The sequence below is a fragment of the Trematomus bernacchii genome, unplaced genomic scaffold (assembly GCF_902827165.1).
Source record: "Trematomus bernacchii unplaced genomic scaffold, fTreBer1.1, whole genome shotgun sequence".
Classification (NCBI taxonomy): Eukaryota; Metazoa; Chordata; class Actinopteri; order Perciformes; family Nototheniidae; genus Trematomus; species Trematomus bernacchii.
The window spans coordinates 12,541,989-12,568,389 of record NW_022987582.1 but is presented as its reverse complement, the minus strand read 5'-3'; the positions used below and the strand labels follow the sequence as shown (position 1 = coordinate 12,568,389).

At 41.0% G+C, this 26,401-nt stretch overlaps 1 protein-coding gene across 1 annotated transcript in view; it reads left to right on the top strand.

Moving 5' to 3' along the window:
- Positions 1–597: 597 nt before the first annotated feature.
- Positions 598–26,401, top strand: part of LOC117480184 (plectin-like) — a 71,135-nt gene continuing 45,331 nt past the window's right edge. The window contains 1 exon segment of the mRNA XM_034127397.1: positions 598–4,621. Coding sequence (XP_033983288.1) covers positions 1,174–4,621 — 3,448 coding nt within the window. The 5' untranslated portion in view covers positions 598–1,173.

The window sequence follows — 26,401 nt, the reverse complement described above, 5'->3', positions numbered from 1 at the left end:
TTACAGCCTGTTGCATCACTTTAATGAGCTGCAATGGGAAACACTAATGACTCGATGTCATTTCCTTCATTGGGTGACTTGGTTACCCTCCAACAAACACAGACATTAATAGAAGATAACTTTATGTGTCTCTACCTCGGTTCGACTTATTTGGCATATCAAACCACCAATGTGTGAGAGTTCTTGTCCTTTAAAACAATGAATCCTATACTTTCCCTTCACATATAACCCTTTCACATCCAAAAGACTGTGTGACATTTTATCTGAATGCCACACCTAGAGTAAACCCCCCCCAGTGATACTTGATCAGGAAATGTGTAAAACTAGATACCTTGTACTAGATAACATAACAAAGATCCCTAAGGCAGGATATATGTACTGCATGCCAACTGGTTGACTCTCCTTATGCTAAACTAATCCCTGTTTAGAACAGCCCATTAGCTGAGTCGGTGTGTTTGTGTGACACGCCAAAGGGTTTTTGTCAGCCAGTCGCAGTTTGCGTAGGTGTGTGTGTGTACATTATAGGAGGCATGTGCTTTCGTGTGTGGGTGGGCGTCTCCGTGAAAGACTCAGAGCTACAGAACATGTGCTCAAACACACTCCGTAGGTGTGTGGCTCCATTCATTTCTTTATTTTAATCGATTCATCTTATACGTTTTATTTTTTCTTTGCTGTCTTACTTTCTGCTCTACTATTTACTTAAGTGAGACTTTTTTTCCATGCCATTTTTTCCCTAAGAAATACAGAGAGAAGGTAGGAGGAGCCGACTGAGAAGTGTGCTTCACTCTCTTTCTCTCTCGCGCAACTCTCTCACACACGCTGCCTCTCTTCCATTCTGTCATTGCCATCTCGGCAGTACGGAGACTGTTCATTCCCAGCCTCGCTGAATGCAGGGGGGGACAGCAAACTTTTGACTTTGTTTAAGTCAGATGTCGCATTGGAATACTCTTTTTCTTCACGATATCCAAGGGATCAGCAAGACCAAGAGGTAAAGAAAGTAAGAAAAAAAGGATTTCTACTTCTATTTTTTTTCTAATTGAATTGAGAAGCACGTGACAGCCGGTTTTGCCACTGGATTCTTTCACACAAGACGTGAGATTGTCTTTTTTAACTTCCTTTTCATATTGTATTTTTCACTTTTACTTTGAGAGAGCATACTGACACTAAAGCACAATGGTTGCTGGAATGTTGATGCCCTTAAGGGACCTGAGGGCCATCTATGAGTTGCTGTTTAAAGATGGTGTCATGGTGGCCAAGAAGGACAAGAGGCCTCAGATCAAACACCCCGAGATTGAAAGTGTTCGTAACCTACAAGTCATCCGTGCCATGGTGTCTCTTAAGTCTCGGGGCTATGTGACTGAGACATTTGCCTGGAGACATTTCTACTGGTACCTGACCAATGAGGGCATTGTTTACCTGCGTGACTACCTCCGCCTGCCCTCTGAGATTGTTCCTGCATCCCTGCAGAGGACCAGGAAGCCGGCTGCCACCATGGCCTTTGCTCAACGGGCTGCACAGGTCCAAACTGTAGAAGGTCCTACGTCTTATGTCCCTAAGCCTGGACGCAGGGGTGAAGAAGAGAGCCAAGAGTCTCATGCTGAGCGTCAAGGCTACCGCCATAGGATGATGGGTCCTGGAGAAAAAGAAACCTACTCTGATAGGACCCCCAGGTTTAGGGGTCGTCCACTGGCTGCAGAACCAGTCAGGCCTAAAGCATCATGGGAAGTGGAGGACCAGCCTCAGCCTCTGTGTAGAAGGGGGGGTGGCTTCAGAAATGAGGAAGCAGTGATGGAGGAGAGCAGGGTAAAAAGAGTCTCTCGTCAACAAGCTGATGTGAGCATTGAGAAAGTTGCAACAACACCACAGGAGGAAAAAGTGCCCGAAAAGATAATGGCACCAATGTCCGTCCAGAATCAAAGAGCAGTTTTGAAACAGGTTGCTGCAGAGACCACTGTGCAATCAGCTGCCTTCAAACCAGCCCTACCATTATCTGTGGCTGCTGTCGCTGTGGCTACAGGTGTTGCAACATCAAAGCTTCCAGCTGAATCCACTACTCCCAAAACAAATAAAGAGAGGATTGCAGATGAAAAAGTTTCCACGAAGACAAGTAAAATGGTGACAAGCAGTTGGGCTATCACAACACTTCAGGAAACAGATGTCAAAGAGGAGAAGACAAAAAAGGTGGTTGTGGAACCAATTCAATCTGCACAGGTAAAGCCCAAAGTTGAAATGGCAAAGGATGAAGTAGAGCCCCAAGCAGTTCTTACAATGGTTGACGCTAAGGAAACCACCAGTATTCTCACCGAAAAAGCGCCTCCTTTCATCACAAAACCTGCCAATAAAGAAAAGAAGACCAAAAATGTGATTGTGGAACCAGCTAAACCTGCAGATGTCAAGGCAACACCTGAAAAAGCAAGTGATAACAAATGGCCCCAGGTAGTTATCACAACATCTGCTGCTCAGGAAACCTCTAAGCTCACCCTTGTCAATATAGATGTCAAGAAAGAAAAGCCTAAGGGAGAAAAGGTTGATAAGGAACCAATCAAGCCTACAGAAGTGACCCCAGTTGAATGCCAAATAGATCAAGAGAAGGCCAAGATAACTGCCAACGTGACAGTCACTCAGGAGACCACCAAACCCCCACCAGTGGTACAGGAGCCCATTGATACTAAAGTGACCAAGACTGATGAGTCACACCAGCAAACTACTATTGTGACAAAGTCAATACATGAGGTTAAAACTACCATTACTACAACACATCTCTTTGAAACTACTGCCAGCTCTCAAGCTACAAAACCTCTCAAGGGGAATGCTACAGTAACAGAGATTATCACAAAAGAGAAACACACAGATGTGAAAGAGACTCCTCAGGTCAAGAAAGATGTACAATTAGTGGCAGAAGAAGTACTTCAAGTCTCAGCACCGGGGGTCACATTAGGAGAAACAGTCTCCTGTTCACCTCAGCTCAGTCAAAATGTTGCCCCCATGCAAGTGGCAATAGAAACACAGCAGGCTGTCGAAGGGAGCTCTAAATCAAAAAGAAAGAAAAAGAAATCTCCAGGTGAGAAATCCAAGAGTTTCGATGCTGAGGAGCTTCCTGAATCAAAGGGGGAAAAGGAGAAAACCCCTGAGGGGGTTGCTAAAAATACCCTTAAACCCGATATAGTGATGACCTCAGAGACACTGACCGTGTGTACCAGCATCAAGACTGAGGGACCTATAGGGGAAAATAATACTCAGGCTAAAATAGATGTTAATGGGGGGGAAATAAAGGAAGTCCCTAAACAACTTAATGAGAAGCCACTAATGGAAGTCCCTAAACAAACTGAGGTACATAGTATTTCTAAAGCAGCATTACTGCCAGTAGATAGGGTCCCAGCAGTGCCCCCGGTGGAGCTTTCAGTCGATGCACAACAGAAAGAGAAGGTGGAGAAAAGCAGTCTCAGCAAAATAACACATGAATCATTATACTCCAAGGACAAGGCAAATACCAACTTGCCTCACATGGAGCCAGTGAAAACGGAGGAAATAACTGTCACTAAAGTAGAAACAGTGACTGTGCAGAAGAAAACTCAAATAGAGCTTATACAAGCAAGTCATAACTCTGCACCAGAATCTCAAAAACTCACAGTTGAGACTAAATCCCTAATTGCCAAAGAAAAAGCTGCAGAGGAGTCTTCAAAGGGAAAGAAGAAAGGGAGAGGGAAAAAGCAGGCTCAGGCGACATTATCAGACACCTCAAACACAAAACAGGCCTCTTTGCCTGAAGCAGAAACTTTGCTGTCCACTGACAATACATCATTGCCCAAGGCCACAGTTAAAGCCATCCGTGTCATGACCTCCGAACTGACAGAACTGAATGTTTCTCCAAAGATGACTCCTGAAAGAATGTGCAGTGAGGAAACCAGGCGGGCAGCAGCTGTGCTCTGTGAGGCCCCGGCAGACAAAGAGGAGGTGGAGCCAGCCCCGCTCTTTGCAGAAAAAGTCAAGCGGGAGGTTCCGAAACCAAAAACATCCTCCACTGCGAGGGAAGCACCCGCAGCCGGAGAATTAGCGTCAGCAGCACCAGCAGTAACAGCACAGGCAGCTGTAGCTCCGACACAGGCCATCCCCCTCCACAAGCAAGAGGAGCCTCCCATAGTTTCACAACATTCAGCCAGTCAGGCAGCAGAGCGCTGCACAGAGAAAAGGCTCTCTGCTTCTCAGGCCTTAAAGCAGGAGGAAGAGAAGAAGAGTGACTCGAAGAAGGACACACCCTCTGCTATTGCCACACCCGCCTCTGCCCAAACTGACCAGCTTAACCTGAGGGACACCTGCGAGTCTAAAAGTCCAGAAACAGAAGAGGCCGACATGAAGAGGAAAATTGTAGTAGTTGAGGAGATAGTGGAGGTGAAACATGTTGTTAGTCCTGAAGCAAGCGGGCATCAATCACCACCTCCAACTGAACAACCTGTGGAGGGAGGGGAGGAACTGGACCTGGATGTTCTGGAAGCAATCGCCATCAAGCGGTCACTTTTGGCAGGGTCACCGGGGGCCGGCGTGCAAGGAGCCTCATCTGATGAAGAATGGGACCACACGTTGGACGAGCCAGAGGAGAAGACATGGCCTCACTTCATTGAAGGTTTGTTTGAATCTCTGCCAATTAACCTTCTTCCTATCCACTATCGTTGTGCATGTGATGTAATTGCAGCTGGATTTAGGTTCCCACCTTTCTTTTTTTTGAAGCATGGGAGATACTAGGTAGGGTTTTTCTTTTGATGAACCTCCACATTGTCATTGTCATTGTCACTTAAAGTAATCCTTACTAAGAAGAACACTCCCATACTGCAATTGTCTGTCTCTGGCTTCTCTTTCAAAGTATTATTTAGGGTGATTTGATTACAGTTCATGGCTTAAAGTGGCATGTTATAGAGCCCAGCCTCTCCTTGTGATGTGGACGAGAGACGGTCTCTCTTTAGGAATAGTTTCAGTGAGCTGGTGAGAGTCAGTTGAGATGAGGCTGTGATTTAATTATGCCTGTGTTAAAATAGATTAGTGTCAGTAACACAGTCATAGTACACCCTGTATTGTATTCAAGACAAAATACAATAAAGTAGTACTTGAATGATAACACTATGCTACATTTACACTTTACACCTTTGATTAGCCACACTGTTTACATGCATGTGGCAATGATCATTTTATCAAACAAACCCAACAATCACGCTATCTTTGGATGGGGAATTCCATTGTTTGGTGATAAATTGAAATATGCACATGTGTCAGTGAGAACATGTAATCTCTGGGGCTATCTGATAGTTTGCCAGATGAGATTATGCAGACCTTCAGTCATTCCAACAAGGTGGGGCTCTTTGCTGAGATCCAGCCTTGCCTGTTCCCCACAGAGGCAGTTGTGCGTGAGTTAAAGCCACAGAGGGGAGGTGTGGTGCTTTTGGGAGCATTTCTCCTTTTTGCTCCAGTAAGACTGTTATTGGCTCTGTTTTCTCAGTTCTCTTTTCAGCATGTCTTGAAATATGCATGCCCCCTTGCATACCTTTATGTAATGGTATGTGGTAAAGATGTGGGAGTTATGTATGCAACGTGATAACGGTACCATAGGTTGGCCTCTTTTGCTGGATTTGGAAAAAGCGGAAAAATACCGGTTTGACTTTGAAGCTGTGGTGTGTACTGATGAATCACAATGCTGAAGTACATTCACGTGACTCTGGATTGGGCATGATTTCTAATATTTCACAATATTTCACGTGTTATTTTTGACAAACATTTGAAGCCATCATAGGGTGTGTGTAAGGACTTCACATGGGCGTTGTCTTTTGTGGGTGTGAGCCACGGACAAAGAGTCAGGAAGTTGGAATAGTGTGCTCACTGCTCACAGGGTGTGTTTGTTTGGTTCCACACGTGATACCAGATCTGGATTCAATCATCCGCCTGGATCTTCTATTCAATCTGTGGTACTCATCTGGATAATAAGTCCCTTTTTGAGCTATGATAAAACTTTATTTATGACTCACATATAGAGTAAATAACACATGCAACTCAACATTAACAGATGTTTGATTAAATTAATTGCATTCACTCTTAAACAAAATGAACCCTAGCACTGATAATTGGATTGGTCATGACAATGATCAATGATTTTTGCTTGAGTTCTGTGACATCATCAGATATGGACAAAGCAGATGACCACAGTGTTTGGTGACCCACTGCTGACATCTGCTGTCCATTACCAACCATTGTCATGTGTCAAATGTCACATAGACCAAATGCTCCAAATATAGCCATAGCAGAATATTGTATCTCATGTATTGGACAACCTTTTTTTTTCTCTTTCTTCTTTGTCAAGCAGGTTCAGTGCAATGTTGCCAAAGCATTTCTTTTCAGATTTTACCCCAAATATGATGATTTACAGAGAGATAACTTATAGTGCTGTTTTCCTAGAGTATGGCATTCTTGGTATGTTAGCTAATATGTAGCTGTCAGCAGACCCGGTTACACCCTAGTATATAGTGTCAGTAAGGTATGTCTGCTTTTGTCTTTCCACACTTTCTCCCCTTTATTGAATCAGCAAAACCAGGAAACAGCAAAATATTTGCAAAAAGTGACTTATGCCACAAAAATGTTGCTTTCAAAACAAGGGATTCTTAAGCTGGTTTAGATTTCAAGGGAATGCATTATGTGAGGCATTTCTTTGAATGAAGGGCGCTGTATGGGATTTGTATGAAATGGACACGCTTGAGAGGCAGTTTTAAACTCTGCCCACACATGGCACCAGGGGCAATTAGAGTAAATCACATCCCAGACATGGCACTGAGGGCCTTCGTGTTTTTCTCTCTCTCTCTGAAATCATGCCCAATGCATTCTTTAAATGAAGATCTACAGAACGCTGCAGTTGTGTGCCTCTCATTCTGGTGGCACATCATTTTGATGTTATGACTCACCCGGACCATTCTCAAATCTGAGAGCTCGAGTTATTATCCTGACCTTTTTCAGTTAGAAAAAAGAGAAAGAATAGGGGACATAATGACTGTTCAATCCCACGCTATCTATCAAAGCCTGTGTTGTGAGTTGGCAGCTTAAGTAGAATCTGCTGCTGCTGTTGACCACCAGAGATGTTTTGCTCCAAACAAAGTAATTGACCGTAGCTGTCGTGCCCCATCTTTCACTGCTCCACCTGTGAAATCACTTTGAATATTTTACTGCACTCATAAGTGTCAGAACATATCAGCTGACCTTATATAAATTGATACTGAAAGCAGCCCAAGCAAACATGTTGACAATGAAGAGATACTGTTGATACAACAGTCTTTGCCAGGGTTGAAAATACAGAGTAGGAATGAAACCCGAGTGTCCGACTGTAATCCTCCAAAGCTGCTGAATTATTTATATTTATTCATGATTTAAATATAAAACAAGAATCAGACATTAATACCTCTGTGATAATAGTTTAAAACTTTTTTAGAAGAAGCAAATTATGTAAAGCGGCCAGAAATGACGTAACAGTGTAATGAGAAACCATAGCATTATACTGTCTCATGAGAATGTCAAAGTACCGCGTAGGCGAACACCAAATGTCAAACTTAACAGCAGCCCATCGCAACATCATGGGTAGAGTCTGGGCCGTGACGCAGAATCAGAAATCTGTTATAGCAATACAACATTTAGCCAACTGTGAACCAAACCCCCCAAAACCTGGGGTTGATAACATGTGGAATATATTGAGGTTTTGGCCAAGATGGTTGTGACGTTAGTCATTTCCCAGGGTGAATGTTGGACTGTACTACAAGGGCTCAGTTTTGTGAGTCATTTGAAATAGTTGGATTTTGTGCGTCTTCTACATGTTTCAGTATTATGTAGTGTTTTATTTCACAAGTATATAAAATATGACCTTTCTGTTTTGACCCTTACTTTATGAAATATTTTCTCAGGTGAAAACTCACCACATGGCTTGTCAAGATAGATTTTTGAGTAAGGGACAGCAGTATTTACAAAGTGAAGCTCCAACAGTTTATAGGTGTAGATTGAGATACAAGGTATTCCTTCTGGACAAGAGCTTTGAATACCTTTCGGGCTATGAGTGAATATTATGAGCTTGAGGCTCAGTTTGTGAAGGCACAAGTCAAGTCAATGAAGGCATTCCCTGCGATCCTCTGTAAAGCCCCCACATGGTTTCTCAGTATAGCTACACACAGGGCATCCATCTATAGTGTCCATGTTTCATGACACAGCTCTGCTCTCCAGACACCGGCTGGAATTGCTTTTACGGAGAAATGGAACCAGTTGTCAACACTGTGATTGCCCAAGCCATTCACACATATTAAAAGCAACTATATTTAGAGAATGCATTGCTGCAATCCCAAAAGCAATGGAGAATGAAGCCTAGAGCTAAACTCTCTTACAATCTCTCCATCACTAAACTCTATGTGTGGCAATATCATTCAACAACATGATCTCTTGGGAAGGTGCCTACAACACAGCACCTTAAAGACAATTGTGTGACATGTCGACAAAGGTCAAGGTTTTTGCATTCTGTTTTCATTATCAACTTATCATAACATCACACATGGTGAGGTTTGAGTTCAAATACGGAATTCATATTAAGTTACAAACTTAAATGAAGCAGACAAAATAAACAATGACATAAAGACACAGCAAAGCAGTTTTTAACATGTGGTTAACATTGTGAATTAAAACACAAATACTTGACTATGTTTAGGAAATGACAGTGGTTAGGATTAGGGTTGAATCAGATTGTTTGCTATGTTTAAACCTAAGTTAAGTAAGGTTTGTTTAAGGGCTAGGAACATGGTTTGGGTGGTTAGAATAGATTGGTTTGTTACGTAAATTACAAGTCAACCGTTAACTTGTGTTTGTTTCACCCACCCAATCATCCTGTCTTCCTCCCTACATTCCTGTTAAATACACCATCTGAAACACTTTATTTAAACATCTAATATTGCTGCGATCTGAAATGACATGCAAAAAGCAATAAATGCAAATGATAACAAAGACAATCATGCCATTTGGTGATACCAGACTGGACATAATCATTATTCCATCAGTCCTAGCTCTCAGTTTTCATATTTCATATTTACTGGCTATATCCATCCACTTAGTGTTGTTGCCAGTGCCTTCTCCCATAATGACACTGACCATACCCAATGCAACCCATCTCATTTACAGTGATAACCAATCAATAGAAATGTGAAAATCAGCACCAAAGTTACTGTTGGAAAGATTTGAAATGGATTTATTAGAGTTTATTACTGTATCACATTGCATCACATATCATATTTAGTTGTATCATCATCAAGCTAACTATGTATGCTTCTTGTCGTATAAAGTGATGACTCTACTTTTGTATGTGTCGACAATTTGATATCGTAATGATGCTTCTAGCATATGTTGAAATGTGTTTTTCTGGCTGAGAGCTGTGACTCTATATTACACAATAAACCTGCCATGATCATCATCAAAGAGAGCACTAGGAAAGGAGGGGGGGAGGGAGGCTTGTGTTTGTGGAGGTTGTCGCTAGGGGTGAGCTTAGCCAAGTGTCCTGCTTGAGCTCTTCCATCAGTTTCTAACTGTGACACTGTGTGATCATTTAGCTCTGGAAGATATTTATAACCCTCAGTCAGCCCCGACCCTCTCCCCCTGGCCACTCACCCCCCTCAGTCCCCTCGCTCCTGCCCCCTTCCCTTGCCATGGCGCGTCGTCCCTCCTCCCCTGGCCACGGGAGAGCAGGCTGACGGATCCTAGCAGAAGGCACAGCCTGTCAAAATTGAACACAAGGGAGAAACAAGGCAGTTCAGAGCAAACATACAGGAGCCTCTCCCGTTCTCTTCATTCCCCCTCTGTAAAGCTCTCGTCCTCCTCTTCCTGCCCCGTACCGTCTCTTAGATGAAGATCATACCTGGTAGGTCCACAGAGTGGGGTTGCTGTGGCGTGTCTGTCTGTGTCTAACTGCGTGTCTGTGTGGCTACTGAGTTTCTGGCAAACGCACTGTGTGAAGTCTTGTTGTGTTCCCGATGGGTGCTCGGACGCAACAGACACACTTGTTTAACGAAGAGTAACCTTCTGCTACGGATTGTATTCCATATTTAAACCTGTCTACAGTGTGACTAACTTGATTCATGAGTGAGGTTGGCTGCCTTCAATATTTTCCCTTTATTTGATTGGTATGCCGCCGATAGAAGTGTGTGAGGGCAGAGGTTGAGGAGAGAAATGCCACCCCCCACCACTTCTATCCTGTCCATCATGACATCTGATGGACGTAAACAAGCAGGGAAGACTTGCATTATCCGAAACTTTTTGTCTGCGTGTGAGATACAATCGCGTGTTCGTCTGGGCTATTCCGGATTGCTATAAAAACCACAACCACCTGTTATTGTACTGGATGATCCCAATACATCTACAGAAGTGCGTTAAAAAAAGAAGGTGCTTTTTTATATTTGTAGTTCCTGCCTTTTTAAGACTAATCACGTTGTGTTTTATAATGTAACCTAAACAAAAAATACACTTTATTGAGCAAGTGTGACTCACTCAAGGATATTATTGCTTGGCATTGCTTTACTGGGTTGAACCGTTTTCTACCGAAATGTCTTATTTGCCAAAAATGGAGATAACAAGCCCACTCTGCCTGATAACATGAAGTTATTGTATCACTAAGATCAAATGAGCCACAGAGGTGCATCTGATAAGCAACAGTGACAAAGTATAGGTTAGTTCATTTTCTTCCTGCTTCATTGAAACAGGTAGACGTCCAACCAAACCAAACCATAGATTGAGATATCTATAATATGGATTAACAGCAAAACTTTAACTGGAAAAAATATTAACAACATAGTTTGCTCTTTTGATAAGATAAGATGAGATCGTATTTGACCCAACAATGTAAATACAAAAAAAGAAGACAAGACCAAAAGATAACATAACAACTGTAGACATACTATATATACACATATTGTGACAAGTAGCTGATTGTTAGAATACATCAGTCAGCCCAGCAGCTGAACTAATCAGGAGCAGACCAGAAGAAGACTTCCAGTAACAGCTTCAGGGTGCAGGAATTCCTGCTTTGGGTGTCCTTTTTTCTTTTTTAAATGTCTCTGCCACACCCACACCGCCCCAGCACACTCTCTCCTCCCTGCCCCCTCCCAGTGAAGGCCCACCTGTCATCACAGCCTGGGCCTGTCCCCTGATCCCATCCACCTTATCCTTATCTATCTTTCACAAAAAATGCCTTTCAGCCCCTCAGGACCCACTTTCCCCATCCTGGTGGTTTTGGGGCACTTTAGTTACCCTAATTGTATTCTGGCGCTTGAGAAAACCAAAGAGGTAAGAGCAGTTGCAGGATATTAAAACAAGGTTGTATTTTGAAGGTTTAAAATGTGATGAGTGACATCAATTTCCCAAAGTAGCTGGATGCTAGAGGAGTGTTTGATTTATTTCTTCCTCGTTGGAGGTTAAGTTTACCTTCAGATACTATGTTAGCAATTTTAGGTTTAGGGTATATTTTTGCACATTTATCATTTTGATTATGTCCTATTAGGTTTGGTGAATTGGTTGGTTGTTTGGTTCTGGTATGTTGGTCGGATTTTCTGTTGGTTGGTTGGTTTGCCTGTTTGGTCAAAAGGATAAACTACTGGCCTGACTTCAAGAAACTTGGTTGAAAGGTGGAAAGAACCCATTACATTTGTAAGCATAATCAATCTCAGGGCTAATTATCTTTAGCCCAATGTTTTTTTTATAATAATTGATCCTTTGACCTACTGTATAAAGGTCATATCTCTAACTCCACAAGGTCTCACACATCTTCATATATCACATGTTTACCCTGGACTTTAGTCACGTTCATGTGCAACCTAAAGACCTGTCAGCCGTTGCCCACTCTGACCTGTTGAAGGTGCCACCAGTCCTTTACGTGCCATTTTCTGTCTATCCTTACTTGCAAAGAGACTGGCCCTCATTACGCTCAGCCAGCATTGGAGGAGTGACATTAGATTGACAGTCTGACATGTCACAGTACATTGATAAAAAACAGTCGTGGTTAAAATGAGCAGAACTCAGGTCACTTACTCTGTAACAATGCCGTACTAGGTCCCTCCCAAACCTGTTTTGTCAAGTTTGGCTATTGATCAAAACAGATTAGCGTTTGTGTTCTGGCTTAAGACCATGGAACTGACATTCTAACAAAAGACATATATCAATGTGTCTGTTCAACGGCACTTTGATGACTTTATCTTGGTTTAACCATGGAGAAATAAAAGGTAGATAAACAATAAATCGTTTAGGGACATTTGACAGTCTGTCCGTGAAATGTTCAGGCAATCATATGATCCGGGCTGATTTAGGATTGGAAGCTTTGCATTTTGAAATGGCGTTCTGATAAATTTGTCATTAAATGTCAATATTAAAACCCCTTGATATGACCAATGATATATCACCATTAGCTCATTTGATTATTTACTGTTGTTTACATGACCCTGACATTATGTTCTATCTGCAAATGTTGTATCGTCCTGAGTACTGAAGGTTTAAATGCAGCTGCCGTCTCTGGTGATCCATGTTTTTTAGATAAGGCTTGTCATCGGGCTTTATGTTCTTAGCTGTCCCCTTTTTCATTGGCATCCATTATGCTAGATAAAAAAACTCTTTCCTCTAGTTAGCTCCTCAGCTTAGCTAGCTGTTGCCACCCTAGTGTTGCTTCAGTTTCTCGTCAGATGCCCCCCACACTGTGCTTTGCGTGCAAAAGGTGGGAACACGGATCTCTGACCATGTTGGAATGAGGTCAGCTGGCAGGTCACGAGGAAGGGGACATGGCTGACGTCGACTGTAAATACTGTGCCAACCGCAAGGTACAACACTTAGCATTCACTTGCTGAACTTTGACCCTTCCTATATGTTTGTTTTCCTATCCTCAGACTGCGCCAGTGGGACATACCAAAGCAGATCTCACACTTGCTACAATTGTAGTGTTGCAGCGACATCCTATCCGACTTAACTTCTTAAGGAAATTATGCCCTAGGTCTCTTCCCAAGCTACTGTATTAATGGGACGGTACATCGATTTGCATAATTTGTCTCTGGGAATTAATCATAACCGGTATTCTCAGCATAACAAGTTTGAACAGTAGGCTATTTGATGACGGCTGCCAAGGACGTTTTGTTGGTTGAATTGTCGGTTGGTTAGTTTGGTTTTCATTAGAATCACTAAAAACGATTTTCTCGGATTCCATGGAACTTGGTGAACATGAATGGACCAAGTAACAGTCCATCAATATTTTGAGAAGAACCGAATCAGGGGGTGGATACTAGCATACTACTTTACATTTTTAATCACATTATTTTACATTCCGATTCTTCCACCTAATGCTTTTATCCAAAGCAATTTAGAATAAGTACAACTATGAGAATACAAAGCCCTGTAAGTATATTATCTTTCAGGGATACAACCTTTCTACTGTAAGTTGTGAGAAGTTCTTTTTTTGTTGAGGGGCATCCTGGGTCACACTCGTGAGGGAGTAGCAAGCTGATGCACATGCTTGAGTGTATGGTTCAACCATGTCCTGGGTGTAGGAAAGGCCTGATACATTACCAGCATGGCAGGCCACTACCAGTATCTTCCAAATGTTCCTGTAGTTTAAAGTAGGCTCACATTTATTTTCTCTTATACGGGAGCTAAGGTTTGAAAAGGTGTCAACTCCTTTTTTAGAATGATTTCACAAGTGCCATTTAATCACACACATTGCCAAACAAACTCTTTTATAGATGAATGTAAGTGGCACACTGAGCTGTTTGGGCTGTGGTGGTTGAGCTCTGCCACTGCTGTTGGCCTGGATTGTGGAAAAGCAGGCATTTTTCCTGGAAACAGTCATAACTCCGACTCTGGAGCAATTGAGCAACACCATCAAATGTGTGCGTGCGTGTGTGCATTTTTTTCCAGGACTCGATCGCCTACACCACTATGACTGCCGCTGGAGAACGAATGGGCATGAGTCATAACATAAACAGGGACCTTATGTCTCAGGGGTTTGAAGAAACCCAAAGGGGCTGTGGATACACTTCGTATGTCCTAAGGGAGTAGTTAACAGACCCTGATGAGACAAAAAGACAAATGGAGCACATACATTCATTTGGAGCTTTATTTATGAGCTGCATTGGGACCGTAGAAACATAACTGTTCCTTTGCTGGTCCTTTATTTATACCCCTTGTGACCTCAATCAGGGATTTCCCAGCTCTCCTTGACTCATTTAGTATACCATGACATCAGCAGTTTACCTAAAGAGCTGATGCTGATGTATCTTGGTGTTACTTTATGAAGGGGGTCCCTCTTTGCAGTTATAGTAATTCATGTACTACAGAAAACATCAGTTCTAAGTCAAATAAACAAAGTTTGATTGCAGTTATGTTTAAAGTGTCCTGAGTCATTTTTCATGACTCAGTATTTCTTCAGGCCCTGCCTCAGTACAGTTTTCCTTTGGGAACAATTTGTTACTTCTGTTCAGTTATTGCTGGCACGGATTTCTGACTTCAGTACAGTTTTGGTACAAACATTTCCAAACATTTATCTAAAATTAAAGCAATAGTTTGACATTTTGGGAAATGTATTGATTCACTTTCTTGCTAAGAGGGAGATAGCAAAAGATTAACACCACTCTCATATCTGTCAGTTCAACATGAAGCTACAGTACAGCCGGTTAGCTTAGGTTAGCATACAGACTGGAACAAAGGTGAAACAGCTAGCCTTGCACTGTCCAATGGAAACAAAAACTTGGCCAGCATTTTTTGTGGCTGGCTAAATAATGTACCTGCACATGTTCCTCTGGAAAATGCAGAATGGATTATACAAATACGATAAATGTAAAAATGTTCTGTTTTTGTTAACTTGGGAGTTAAGGGCTAGCTGTTATGCCCTGTCTTTATGTTAAGCTAAGCTAACAAACAGGTTGCTGGCAGTAGATTCCTATTGACCGGACAGAGAGGAGAGTCTTATCGCTCTTCTTATCTGGCTCTCCCAAAGAAATTAAAGACTTGATTTCCTTAAATGTCAATGTAGTCATTTACTACTTCCTTTAATTGTACATCTTACATGAGGCAAAGTGCTTCCTTATGTGTCTAGTGTGACTAAGATAACACTTAAAACAACTGAATAAGGTTGACTCAATAATATTAAAACGGACAGACATTTGAGACAGCACTTCAGTTTTACCTGATTCTTTTCAGGCAGGTTTTCTTTTTTGTTTGCTATCAACATAGTGAATTTCTCAAATGTAATGTTTTAATTGCAGCTATATCCATTAACGCGGATAGGATAGCAATTACATTTAATTTCAGGCTCAATTGGTGCAGTCTTAAAATAATCGTTGAAGCAATTCATCCAAAAATGCTGTTCAGTGAGTGATGGTGGTCATTGCAACATGTACTGTAAAATGATCAGACAGCATCCGGTACAAAAGAGAACACAGCATATTTACGTCACTTTCTCTTTCAAAAGCAACCTAGGAAGATCTCAGCTGTGCCCTGTTGTAAATTGTCACATGCTCAAGTTGACTTGAGAAGACTGCTCCTTTGACCACACATACAATCATTACTTGATCTTAGAAGTCAGGGTTTACAGTATAGATTGTTGGTTTTATTGGACTCAAACATATTCAGAATATTTTTTTTTACAATAAATGTACAAACAGGAAGAGGATATAGGCAGATATGATGTGAAGATAATGTTGAATTGTCGATTATCTTTGGTTTTGCCCATCAAAGAGTAGCGCTGCATGGCCACCAGTACGGCTCTCATTTTTCAGAAAGTGCTTCCTGTTTCCTTTGTAACTCCCCTCACTCCAGCTGGAGCGGTATGTTTGGATCACAGGGGGCTACTGGGTGGTCTTGCTCACAATTGCAGGGTTATGGGGTCATGAGCGAGGGAATTATCTGTAAGAGATGGGCTCATATGGAGAAAGAAGCAGATATTTAGATTATAAAGGTTGATCTTGATATCTGTACAGTAAGGTGTTGTGCAGGTGAGTGCAGGGACCTGATGTAGTAGTGTATGGACTGGGTGGGGGCCAATGGGGGTCAGTTTGTTGAGGAGACCACATGGTTGTTACTACCAGAGCCCTGCACAGAGAAACTTGGCAGTTTTTTGTGAATATACTTTGTCTTATTCTAGTATTTCAGTAAACACATTATTAAAGAAAATGGGTTAAGAAAAGCAGTGACACAGAAGACTGAAGACAATAAAGATGTTGTGGTTGGGTCCTAAGTGATAAACACATCCATAAAGCTTTTGTCCTTTGAAAGTTGTGTAATAGAGAGCAAATGCAAAAAGAATGTGCCTCAAGTTGCTGCTGTAAAAACAAAATTCCATATCAACATCAGAGGAAAGTGAAGATAAATCTCACGCAATGCATCCATCACAACCATGAATTAGCACTTTGGTACCCTTGAGTTATGATGGGGGAGGCAACGTAACTATCAGAACTGTCAAGCTCTGAGGAGTGGTAACATGTCTAGAGATAATAAAAAGTGTGAGTATTTTCTAAGGAATGCATTCCTTTAGATAAGCTACAGGATGTAAACACCGATAGTGACCAGTTTTATCTCAGAAATGTTAGGATGGGGATAATATAGGAGAAATATGAAACAATCTATATGTCAGAATTCTATAATGTTTACTTAAAGACTGATATCAGTGTGTTAAAAATAACTTTCTTAAGTTATGATAGTATCAATGGAATAGCAGTGGGGTAATGTAACCAATAACTTTACTTGATACATAATTTTAGTATATTAGTAGTCCAGTTTCTGAAATGTGTTTTCTGCATTCTATACCTTTAGGTACATTTTAATGAATATCCTGACTACCTTATATTTAGTTTCTATGTATGAGTTTTATTTTTAAACAGAGTCTTTTTTACTTTTTTCTTATTTAGATTACTATAGTATATATTGGGAGAAAACAATGTATTTGTCAGTCAAAATTAGTAAGTATTTGTTCATAGTTTATTGCTCTATAGTTGCAGCAGTAATGTAACATGAAACAAGTTTGGGAGTGGTTATGATCTGACTCCATCTAGTGGTGAAAACCTTGTATTCCTTTCTGATATTGGTACAGTGATCTGTTGGCTGGACGACGGAGTTTTCCTTTCCACTTCAAATCACTCAGTTATGGGGAGACTCATCTGTCTGTGGGTCTAAAAATACAGCCATGAGTAAGAGTCAGTCACAGCTACCACCGCACATGCTTTTGTATGTTTCTTGAGCTGTTGTCATGGAAATTTTTCCACATTTAGATGGTTACTTGGAATTACCACATGACAAAATATTGAATTAATAGAAGATAAAAGAAAAGAGGAACCTACAATATCAGTTAATCATAAGGTTTTATATTCCTAATAGTTTATTCTAACAGTTTGAGACAATTCCGTCCGTCAGTTTTAAAGGTTTTGAAGCAGCACAATGTTCACTGTTGTTAGTGACACAGATTATTTATCTTCTTAAATTCAGTACCAACATTTATTGACATCTTCTAAAGAGAACATATAAATGTTGCTTTAACTTATCATCGATTTATTGATTCATTTTGTTTGGTGTGGAGCTAAAACACTTAAAGGTGGGGTAGATAATTTTGGAGAAACCAGCTCGAGATCGCTAGAATTTGAAAATACACAACCGGAGAAAATCACCCACTTCCTTACAGAGCCCCTCCTCCAACACACACGAACGCGCACATGACCAATGAGGGCACGAGATAAGTTTGTGCACAGATGGAAGGCTGACAGGCAGGTAGGCCATCCAGTTACTTTAGCCGGGCCGGCTCAGATGATTGGTCGTGCTTTTTACAGTACTACGGCTTCCACAGGTTACATTTTTTTTATGTATTTATTGTCACAGCATTTAATGTATTCATTGCTATCGGGATGTTAAGAGCATTCCATGGAATATAACAAAAAGTGTTTCTGAAATAAATTACATACCCCACCTTTAAGTTATTGATAAGTAAATTACAGAAACTGTATTGACAACTCAATTGTTAATAGTTTGATCATGATCATCAGCATGGTTATTACATGTTTTGAGTCTGTAGTATTTTTCACTATGAAGTGAAGCAGGCAAAACAACATGGTGGTCAAAATAATTTTGGCAATTTGATTTATTTGATCATCTCTGAAAACACACAGTATGGTCTTAAAACCTCCATTTGCCTACTTACACTTTATTCAGGCAGCCCACTTTGTAAACTGCTAAGATTTTGTTACATCCTCTGCCCTTATTAAAAGAAAACAGTTTACTCTTTTAAATGACTCACTCTTAAATGTACCTTTGGGCATATTAAAGTTCAATTGACTGTAATCTCTGTTCTAAGCCAAGTGACCTGCAGAGGGAGCTACATGCCATTTACATGTTATCCTCTGTGCCATTAAAACTACATCAGCTATTTCCCCATTGCCCTGTTGCATTCGAATCCACAACTTTACACATTAGCGACCAACTTTATACCAGATGTGCTTTCCGCGGACCTTTCTGAAGCTCAGAGCGCAGCTATTTTTAAATCTCAGCTGCCGCGGATCTAATCCTGAGGCCTGTTGAGTCTGGGTTAAACTGGGTCTGCAGCTTCATCATTGGATCTAATTCTGACAACATTATCTGATGTCTGCTGACAGGCTGGAGATCATTTTGGATTAAAACTGGACGATGCATCATGGCACAGATATGACTCACTCATGGCTGTGAATAGATTAAATGTTTAGGGACTTTTGTGTTAGCACGATAAGCATACATCTACATTATTTATCCAAATGTCAACATCTTAAAATTATAAATATGTCAAATATGAATGAAAAAACGTTTTTTTCTTTTCCCTCTAAAGAAGATGAACTTAACACGGCTAATTTAACACATTTATATTTAATAACATTGCCTCAGTGCATAGCTTTGCTTGACTGAAAAACAGGCTGCCTTTCAAGGTTTAATTTCAGGAAGTCAATCAGCTTCCCAATCATCAATCCTTGATGTCAAATTATAAAAAAAAAACTAGGATACAAGTATACTTTATTTTGGCCAAAAACATAACGTCTGATAATGGTAAATGTACATTATAATGCACATTTCTGAAAACAAAGCTATAGCCGATCAATTATTGACAGTTTGGCGACAATTGCATAACAGACACTAAGATTGAGGAAGACAATCGTTTTTTTGAATGTACTGTACTAGAAAATAATGAACATTTGAATTGTCAGAGCTGTTTTATGAGCAGGGTTTTAACAAAAGTGAGATTTGAATTGGTCAAATGTATGGAATAATGAATCATCCATCTTTTCTCTCTCCAACTTAACCTTTCTTATCCTCTAAACTAAAGGTAATACACTTATTTGTATTATTATCAGCCATGAGCAATAGATACCTACAGTATCAGTTATTTCTAGGCTCTAACCTCATTTTTGGTCTTTTTATAAATGAGTAGCTAAAAAATATATGACATGGTCATAATGGGCAGCATTATCTTTATGCACAACTTTAAACGCAGGATGTAAACACTGATAGGGTGAAGTCTTATCTACAGTAAGAAATGTTAGGATGAATAGGATAAGAGAAATATTCAAAACATCTACATTGCAGACCAATGTTACTTTAGAGAGTGATAGGACGTCAGTAGTAACTACTTTCTGAAGTTATGATGGTATCAATGGTACAGCAGTGGTGGGATTCAACAAAGTACCTAATGCAGTGCTATGTTGAGGTACTTTCTGCTTACACTGTTCTACTTTTCAGAGACAAATATTGTTATTTTTAGTATGAAGAGGTTATAAAATACGATGTTGCGTTATAAAGAAAACCATTCAACATCATATAATCATGCACGTTCAATTGAATTCATTCAATGTGTTTCCTATCAGTTAAACCAATTTGGCGTGAAAAATATTAAGATGCACCTCCTATTTTTTTTAAGATTGGTGCATGACATGCGACAGTGTTTGAGTCATATACTGAGCACATAATACTACTTTTGATCTTCTTCAGAAGGACCAGTCAAGGATCTCTCCCAGTCCCTACATCTTGTAAGGCTGTGTTTTTATTTGCTTGGCTGGCTTTGTATGCTAAGCAGAAATCTGATCCGCCATAAACCGTGATTTAGGTGGCAGCTATCCGGGCTTGCCTCCTCCTCCTCCTCCTCCTCCTCCTCCTCCTCCTCCTCCTCCTGCACTTTACTGAACAACTGAAGTGATAATTCAGGGTGTGTTGAAACAGCTCCTGGTTTGATCAACATTCCTTTCCCCTGTGGGGTGTGGCGGCTCCATGCTGCAGTAAAATGCTCCCACTTTCACCTGAAGTAAATATGAAAGACTAAGGGGTTTAAGAAAGGGTAGAAAAATGAAGAAGATGGGTAGAGCAAATACTCTTTATCATCCTCTACAATGGGAGGTGTTGTCCATGCTCCCTCTGTGCAAACTCTTGAAATTGCTCTTCATTTCAGCACGTTCAAAAACCATAATGACATATTCTCAGAGTTCTTTTATCCTGTAATCTGTTTGCTTTGTGTGGGAATGGACTCCCACTAGATGCATGTGGTTCAAGCTCAACCATGTGTTTGTAGGTATTAGAGGCATACTGTTGCACAACTCGGTGTGCTTTTTTCAGCTGTGGTTTCATGTAAACACATTGATGCCAAAGGATAAAGTTAAAGAGTTAAAGCTTATTGATTTTAGATTTGTTTTAGCCAGATCCCTATTATTTGTGAAAGTTCTATTATTTGTTTTAAGATGTTCTCTTACTGTACCTTTACTACAATAATGGTAATAAACAAGTTGATGGAAATCATGTCATTAAAAAAATGTATGATTAAAAACACACATTTTCATGTACATTCATATGTATTTTGAGTTCATACAAGTTATTGCAACATTTTGTTAGCCTAAACCCTCTCTGTTTAGGGTTTTGTTTGTGTGGCAAAACTCAAGGCTTCAAAACCATAGTCCACAAACAAATGGGTGAATTCTGTATTAAACCAACGTATCAGACTGATAGAAAAGCGTTACCTGATAGACTTTTGGATTGATTAGCAACCAACTAACATTGCTATAGCTAGCAAAGTATGAACAGACAAACCAATGTGTCTATAGAGTGGGGGATATGGAGCATAAGGCTCCATAAAACAATGCTACAAGTTCCCAAACCCAACCTTCATCTGAACAATCCTATTGAGCAGTAATGCATGTTGAATCAGCAAATTCAGTCCATTGTATCAGTCCAAATGTCCTCAAAGTATTGCAAGATCAACAAACCCAATTTCCCTGTCACTTCCATCATGAAATATCCTCAATGCTTCAACTTGTAATTAAGAAGAAAAAAACGTTCTACTCGTACTTTCACTAAGCACTCTCTCCGCTCATATAAAAAGCCCCATCTGGTTTTGATGAAGCCAGATGAGGAGGCAGTGTAATAAGCATGTTGAGACCTTAATGATATGTCTCATTTTGGGTGGAAATATCTCATGAATAAGATGTTCCACATTTCTGCATCCGTCCAACTTGGGTCCCCTTCTAGTGTTTCCCATGATGTTTAGAAATCCAGCTCTGGTAGGTGTCAGAACATGTTCAACCACCCAAACGTCACTGAGTTCTCAGTTACTGTGTACTGTTGCTTCCACATCTCAGGTAACCTGGAAAACCATTGGTATTATGTTTGATTCAATTACATGATACCCTAATTTACACTGTGTTAGAGAATCCCTTTAGACTGTTGCTGTTCTCATTCTTCAAATCCTGATATGCTACAATTATTTGGATCAAATTGCCCCACGTATAAATTCAGGATGTAGGGATAAATGAATGCTTTTCTTTTCGTTCCATTATGTTTTGTATTTGCTTTGACTCCTTTCCTTTTTCCTGAATTAATTGCCTACCCACATACCACTCCTTAATTCCTTAACTTGCCTAGACATTGAATGGAGCTATAAAGGTGTGTCTTCAAAATGTGCTAACGTGGCTTGATATGAGTCAACACTCTCATACACCCAAGTGCCTTCATGTTCATACAGGTCATGTTCAACACCCAGCCACTGCTAGCAAAAATGGTTTTGGATGCCTGAGGAAATGATATCACTAGTGGTGGGGGGCAGTATTTGGTAGAAGTAGAACACACCTTGCCCTAAAGCCTAGCTGTCAACATGTACTGTATAAGTCATATAGGGGACCATTATGGAAAGACTTAGCGTAAAGGCCCCAAACTCTTGTAAAACTTTGTAGACGAATAACTTTTAAAATAACACAATCTTCTTTTACAAAAGACAAGTGCCTCATTAGCAATGAAAATGTACCATGCTGCTACAGCCAAGCTTTTGGTGGCTAATTTTAGCTCATTTAAGCTCACTTTATCCATACATTTGCTGTTTTAATCTAAAATCAATGAGTCATTTTACATACTGTTTTACCTGTGCTTGTCTTGCGCTACATTTTTTTAACTTGTTGCTGCAGGTGTGCAGTCTAACAAAAGATACTTGGGGTTGCTTTAACAGAAATGTGGCTGATCAAACTGCCAAAATACCTTCTTGTCATTTGAATTTAAAGGTCCCATGTCATGCTTTTCTGGTTATTACCCGTCCCCTTGTGTGTTACAGTATGTAGCTTTTTATGCATGTAAACGGTCTGCAGAGTCACAAACCCTCAACGTACACCCTGTAGCGAGTAAAACTCTAACACAGAAAAGAGGTGTCTATGCTGCCCCAGAACGCCTAGTTGGAGATTTTCTTTTTCCATTTTTTTCTTCCGGGAACCAAGTGACGTAACGACGATCCAAATGGACCAATCCGCGGAGCTCCTCACACACACACACTCAGCCAGCCTTATTTTTCTCAGCTGCAGCTCCGCGGATTTCTCAGGCTGGACTCAGCCTGAGACAGCGGGACACGGCGAGGCCCGAGGTCCGAGCACACACACAGACCCACAGCCAGGCTGCGGGTGTGTGTGTGTGTGTGCTCGGGCCGAGCTCGGGCCGGGCTTCGCCGTGTCCCGCCATCCCGCAGACCCCACGCAGCAAGCCAGCTCACACTGTCCGCTCCAGCAGCGAGCCCCGCAACGTGCCGCCAACACGGCACCCAGACCCCACGCAGCATTCTCATCTGTTTGTCATTGCTGGTGTCATTTTCTGGTTGCTAACAAACGCCATTGTAACACATAATCACTGATGTTCCGCTGTAACGGTGGTGGACTCATCAGAGCACAGTGGGCTCACAGGGAGGGGGGGGCAGGAGCTCCAACAAGCCGTTTAGGACAGAGAGTGAATACACATACTATACAGAGATGCTGTATGAGAAACCAATGTGATTTTGGAACATTGAACAATATAAATCTATTCTAGTATACCTCAACAATGGAATTATGATCAGTAGAAATGGCCATGACATGGGACCTTTAATAACTTATTAAGTAGTCAAAACTTCTATTTCTTCTTAATGCAAATATATCACTTGTGCGAAATGATGTGGTTTCAAGGATGTGATCTTAGAAATATGCTTTTTCTTTGAGAAAAACATCTGTGTGTATATAAGTAATGCACGTTGTACTGTACTGTTCTAAACACCATCTGCTTGCACTTCCTTGGCAACATCTAATGGATAACAGGAAGTGAAGCACTTGATGTTTTCCCATTTGTTAGGATTAGAGACCCGGAAGTGAAGTTCCGCTGAGAAATGGCTGGACAAAAACATTGTATCCAAAACGGTCATTAAAGTTGGTCAACAACGGTCATCTAAGGCCAACAGATGTTATAAACTAGAAAGGCATTGCAACAATGAATCACAGTCATGGTGCTTCAATGGGTGTGTTGATTTAGTAGAAAGATCATGCTCAAACAGAGTTATAAACTGCTGTATATCTCAGAGACTCCTTGGTGTTCAGGGTGTGGTCATGCATCACTAGCAGCCCTTCCCAGTGTATCTCCTCCACATCTTCTCTCTTCCTGTTTTCATCACAGTGAGTAACTCATGTTAAATGTCAGAGGAATGCAGTGAATAAGTAATGACCCTGAGGACGTGTGTTCGTGAGCTTTTGGCTATAAATGAGTGAAACTTTTAACCTTGGTGTTTTTTGGGCTCTTGTTGGATAACTACCTTTAGGCATACATTGTAAGTTGCTCATTGAAGTTCAATTCAGTGTATAAAGTAGAGAAAAGATCTGCACACACCTTTTTAATGATTTTTTTACAATCCCTACTGACTCAACTTGTGTGTGTTCTCTTAGATTATGTGATAGCACATGCAGGTTACCACACCTCGCCTCTCTGCGAAGCTGCACGAGGAAGGGGTGTGTTCGGAGCCCCGCCCACCCCGTCCTCAGAACACTAGCACCACTAAATACACACTCGCTCATCACACACAAGGACAGGCCCAGACTTCATAGCCCACAGGCACCATATCCTAGGAAAGGAATAGAGTGAGCGGGAGAAGAGAGGAGAGGGAGAGAGGGAAAAAAAAAACTTAAGGAGGAAAGAGACGGGCAAACCCAAACAGGGAGTGAGGAGTTTGAAGGCGAGGGAAATCATAGGTTTGTGGGAGTGGATTGTGGCCACAGGATTGCTCTGACGGGCCAGGGGGACAGATAGACGCCAGAGAAGCAGTTGATATCAAGGGGGGGAAACTTCGCCAAGGATATTTTTAATTTTTAAGGATTTTTATTCTGACAAACGGTGACAATGAACTCTCAGCAGCAGAGGTACAGGAATGTCTCCTCTGATGGCATGGACAGAGAGAGGACGTCCTCAGAGGAGGGGTATTACCAGGGGATGCTGAAGGCAACGGACGGCAGGAAAGGTAAAAGTGTACGGAAAATAGCTTGACTCCAAGTCTTGATCTTGATCCATTTGATCTTGCATGTGCGGGATGCCGCTGGGCACGAATTAAGGGTTTTTCCACGAAGAGGAATGAAGAGAGTTTAATGTCATTAAAGCGTTGGACAAGCTTAAAGAGCTTGAAGACTTCAATATAATGAGTGCTGACTGGTTAGTGATTTGTATAATGCAGTGTTATATACATCAGTAAGTCTATCTGTCTGATTTGAAATGCAATGGTTGGTTTGGTGATGTCACACGTGTGTTTGGATGGTTTCAGATTATTCTAGCAATCTAACAATTAACATGACAGACATAAGTTTATTTTCTGATTGGACTGTACTGTCCAGTGGTTCTCAACTCTGTGACTTAAAAGATACTCCCCTTTTCTAATGCATCAGCAGCTTCCTCTTTTCATATTGGTCAGCAAAGCCCATTCACACTTATTGTTGTGTAGCATACAGTACATGTGTTTTGGGTTGATTGAGTCAGCAAAGCTACAGTCTATTTGCCTGTAGTTGTGATGTATCCAGGATAACTGGTGTGTAAGAATGAATGATGTCTTCCTTTTTTTGTTGCATTAATCCGTTCCTCTTTTTCCCCCCTATGAATGTCTTGTTTTAACATGCATTGGTACTGTATACAGTCTTTAACACACTTTAAATCAGACATGGTTATTGTGTGTTTCCTCTTACCAGCCTAATAACTTTTGTCAAATGTTAAATAGTGTCCGGAATCGGGGTTTTAAAAAAAAAGTAACACTATCAGAATAGTTTTATGTTAATGCTAATATTTGATCATATTGTATTATAGGTTAATCATATATTTTGATTGTAAAATCTTAATCCGCAAAGTAACTCGTAACTGAAATCAAGTCAGTAAAAAGTACTAATAATTATATCAAAATACAAAGCAGCATAAAATGGAAATACCCAAGTACCTTAAACTGTTCTTGAGTGCAGTATCTAAATAAATGTACCTAGTACTTTCCACTACTGGTGATTACCTTTTTGCTGTTTTGGAATATAAGCTCCACACATCAGTGAAACCTGTTTGTGTGTTGACATTTGATACATGAAGTTCAGCCACTATAACCTCACATGGCCTTCAGCTACAAAAAGCAACGAGTCCACGAACAGAACAGGATTGGGTAACGTGGTGTGAACAGACTGCAGGGACGCAACAGGTCAAGGTGCAACTCCTCTGGGAAACCACTTTGTCTTCGGCCTGCTCTGAGTGTGTGTAGCCAATCATAACGCTTCCACTCTGGGTAACATTTCACCCTTTGGCAGGAAGTAGGACCACATAGTAAAGCACCCCCCCCCCCCCCCCCCCCCTATTGGTTTGAATGATAAATGAGGAGGTTAAAGGTCTGCTGTGTCTATGTATGGTTTCCATGGAAACATAGTCCCATAACAGATTTGCACAAGTGGTTGCTAACACCCTCCTGAGAAAGCAAACGTAGCTTCTGGGCGCCGATTTGGTTGAATCACAGCTCTTTGCTTTTCATAGCTGGGTGTGTCTCTATGAGTTATCTGGCTCCTTTCAAACTGATAAGACAGAGGACTTTGTGTTGGCA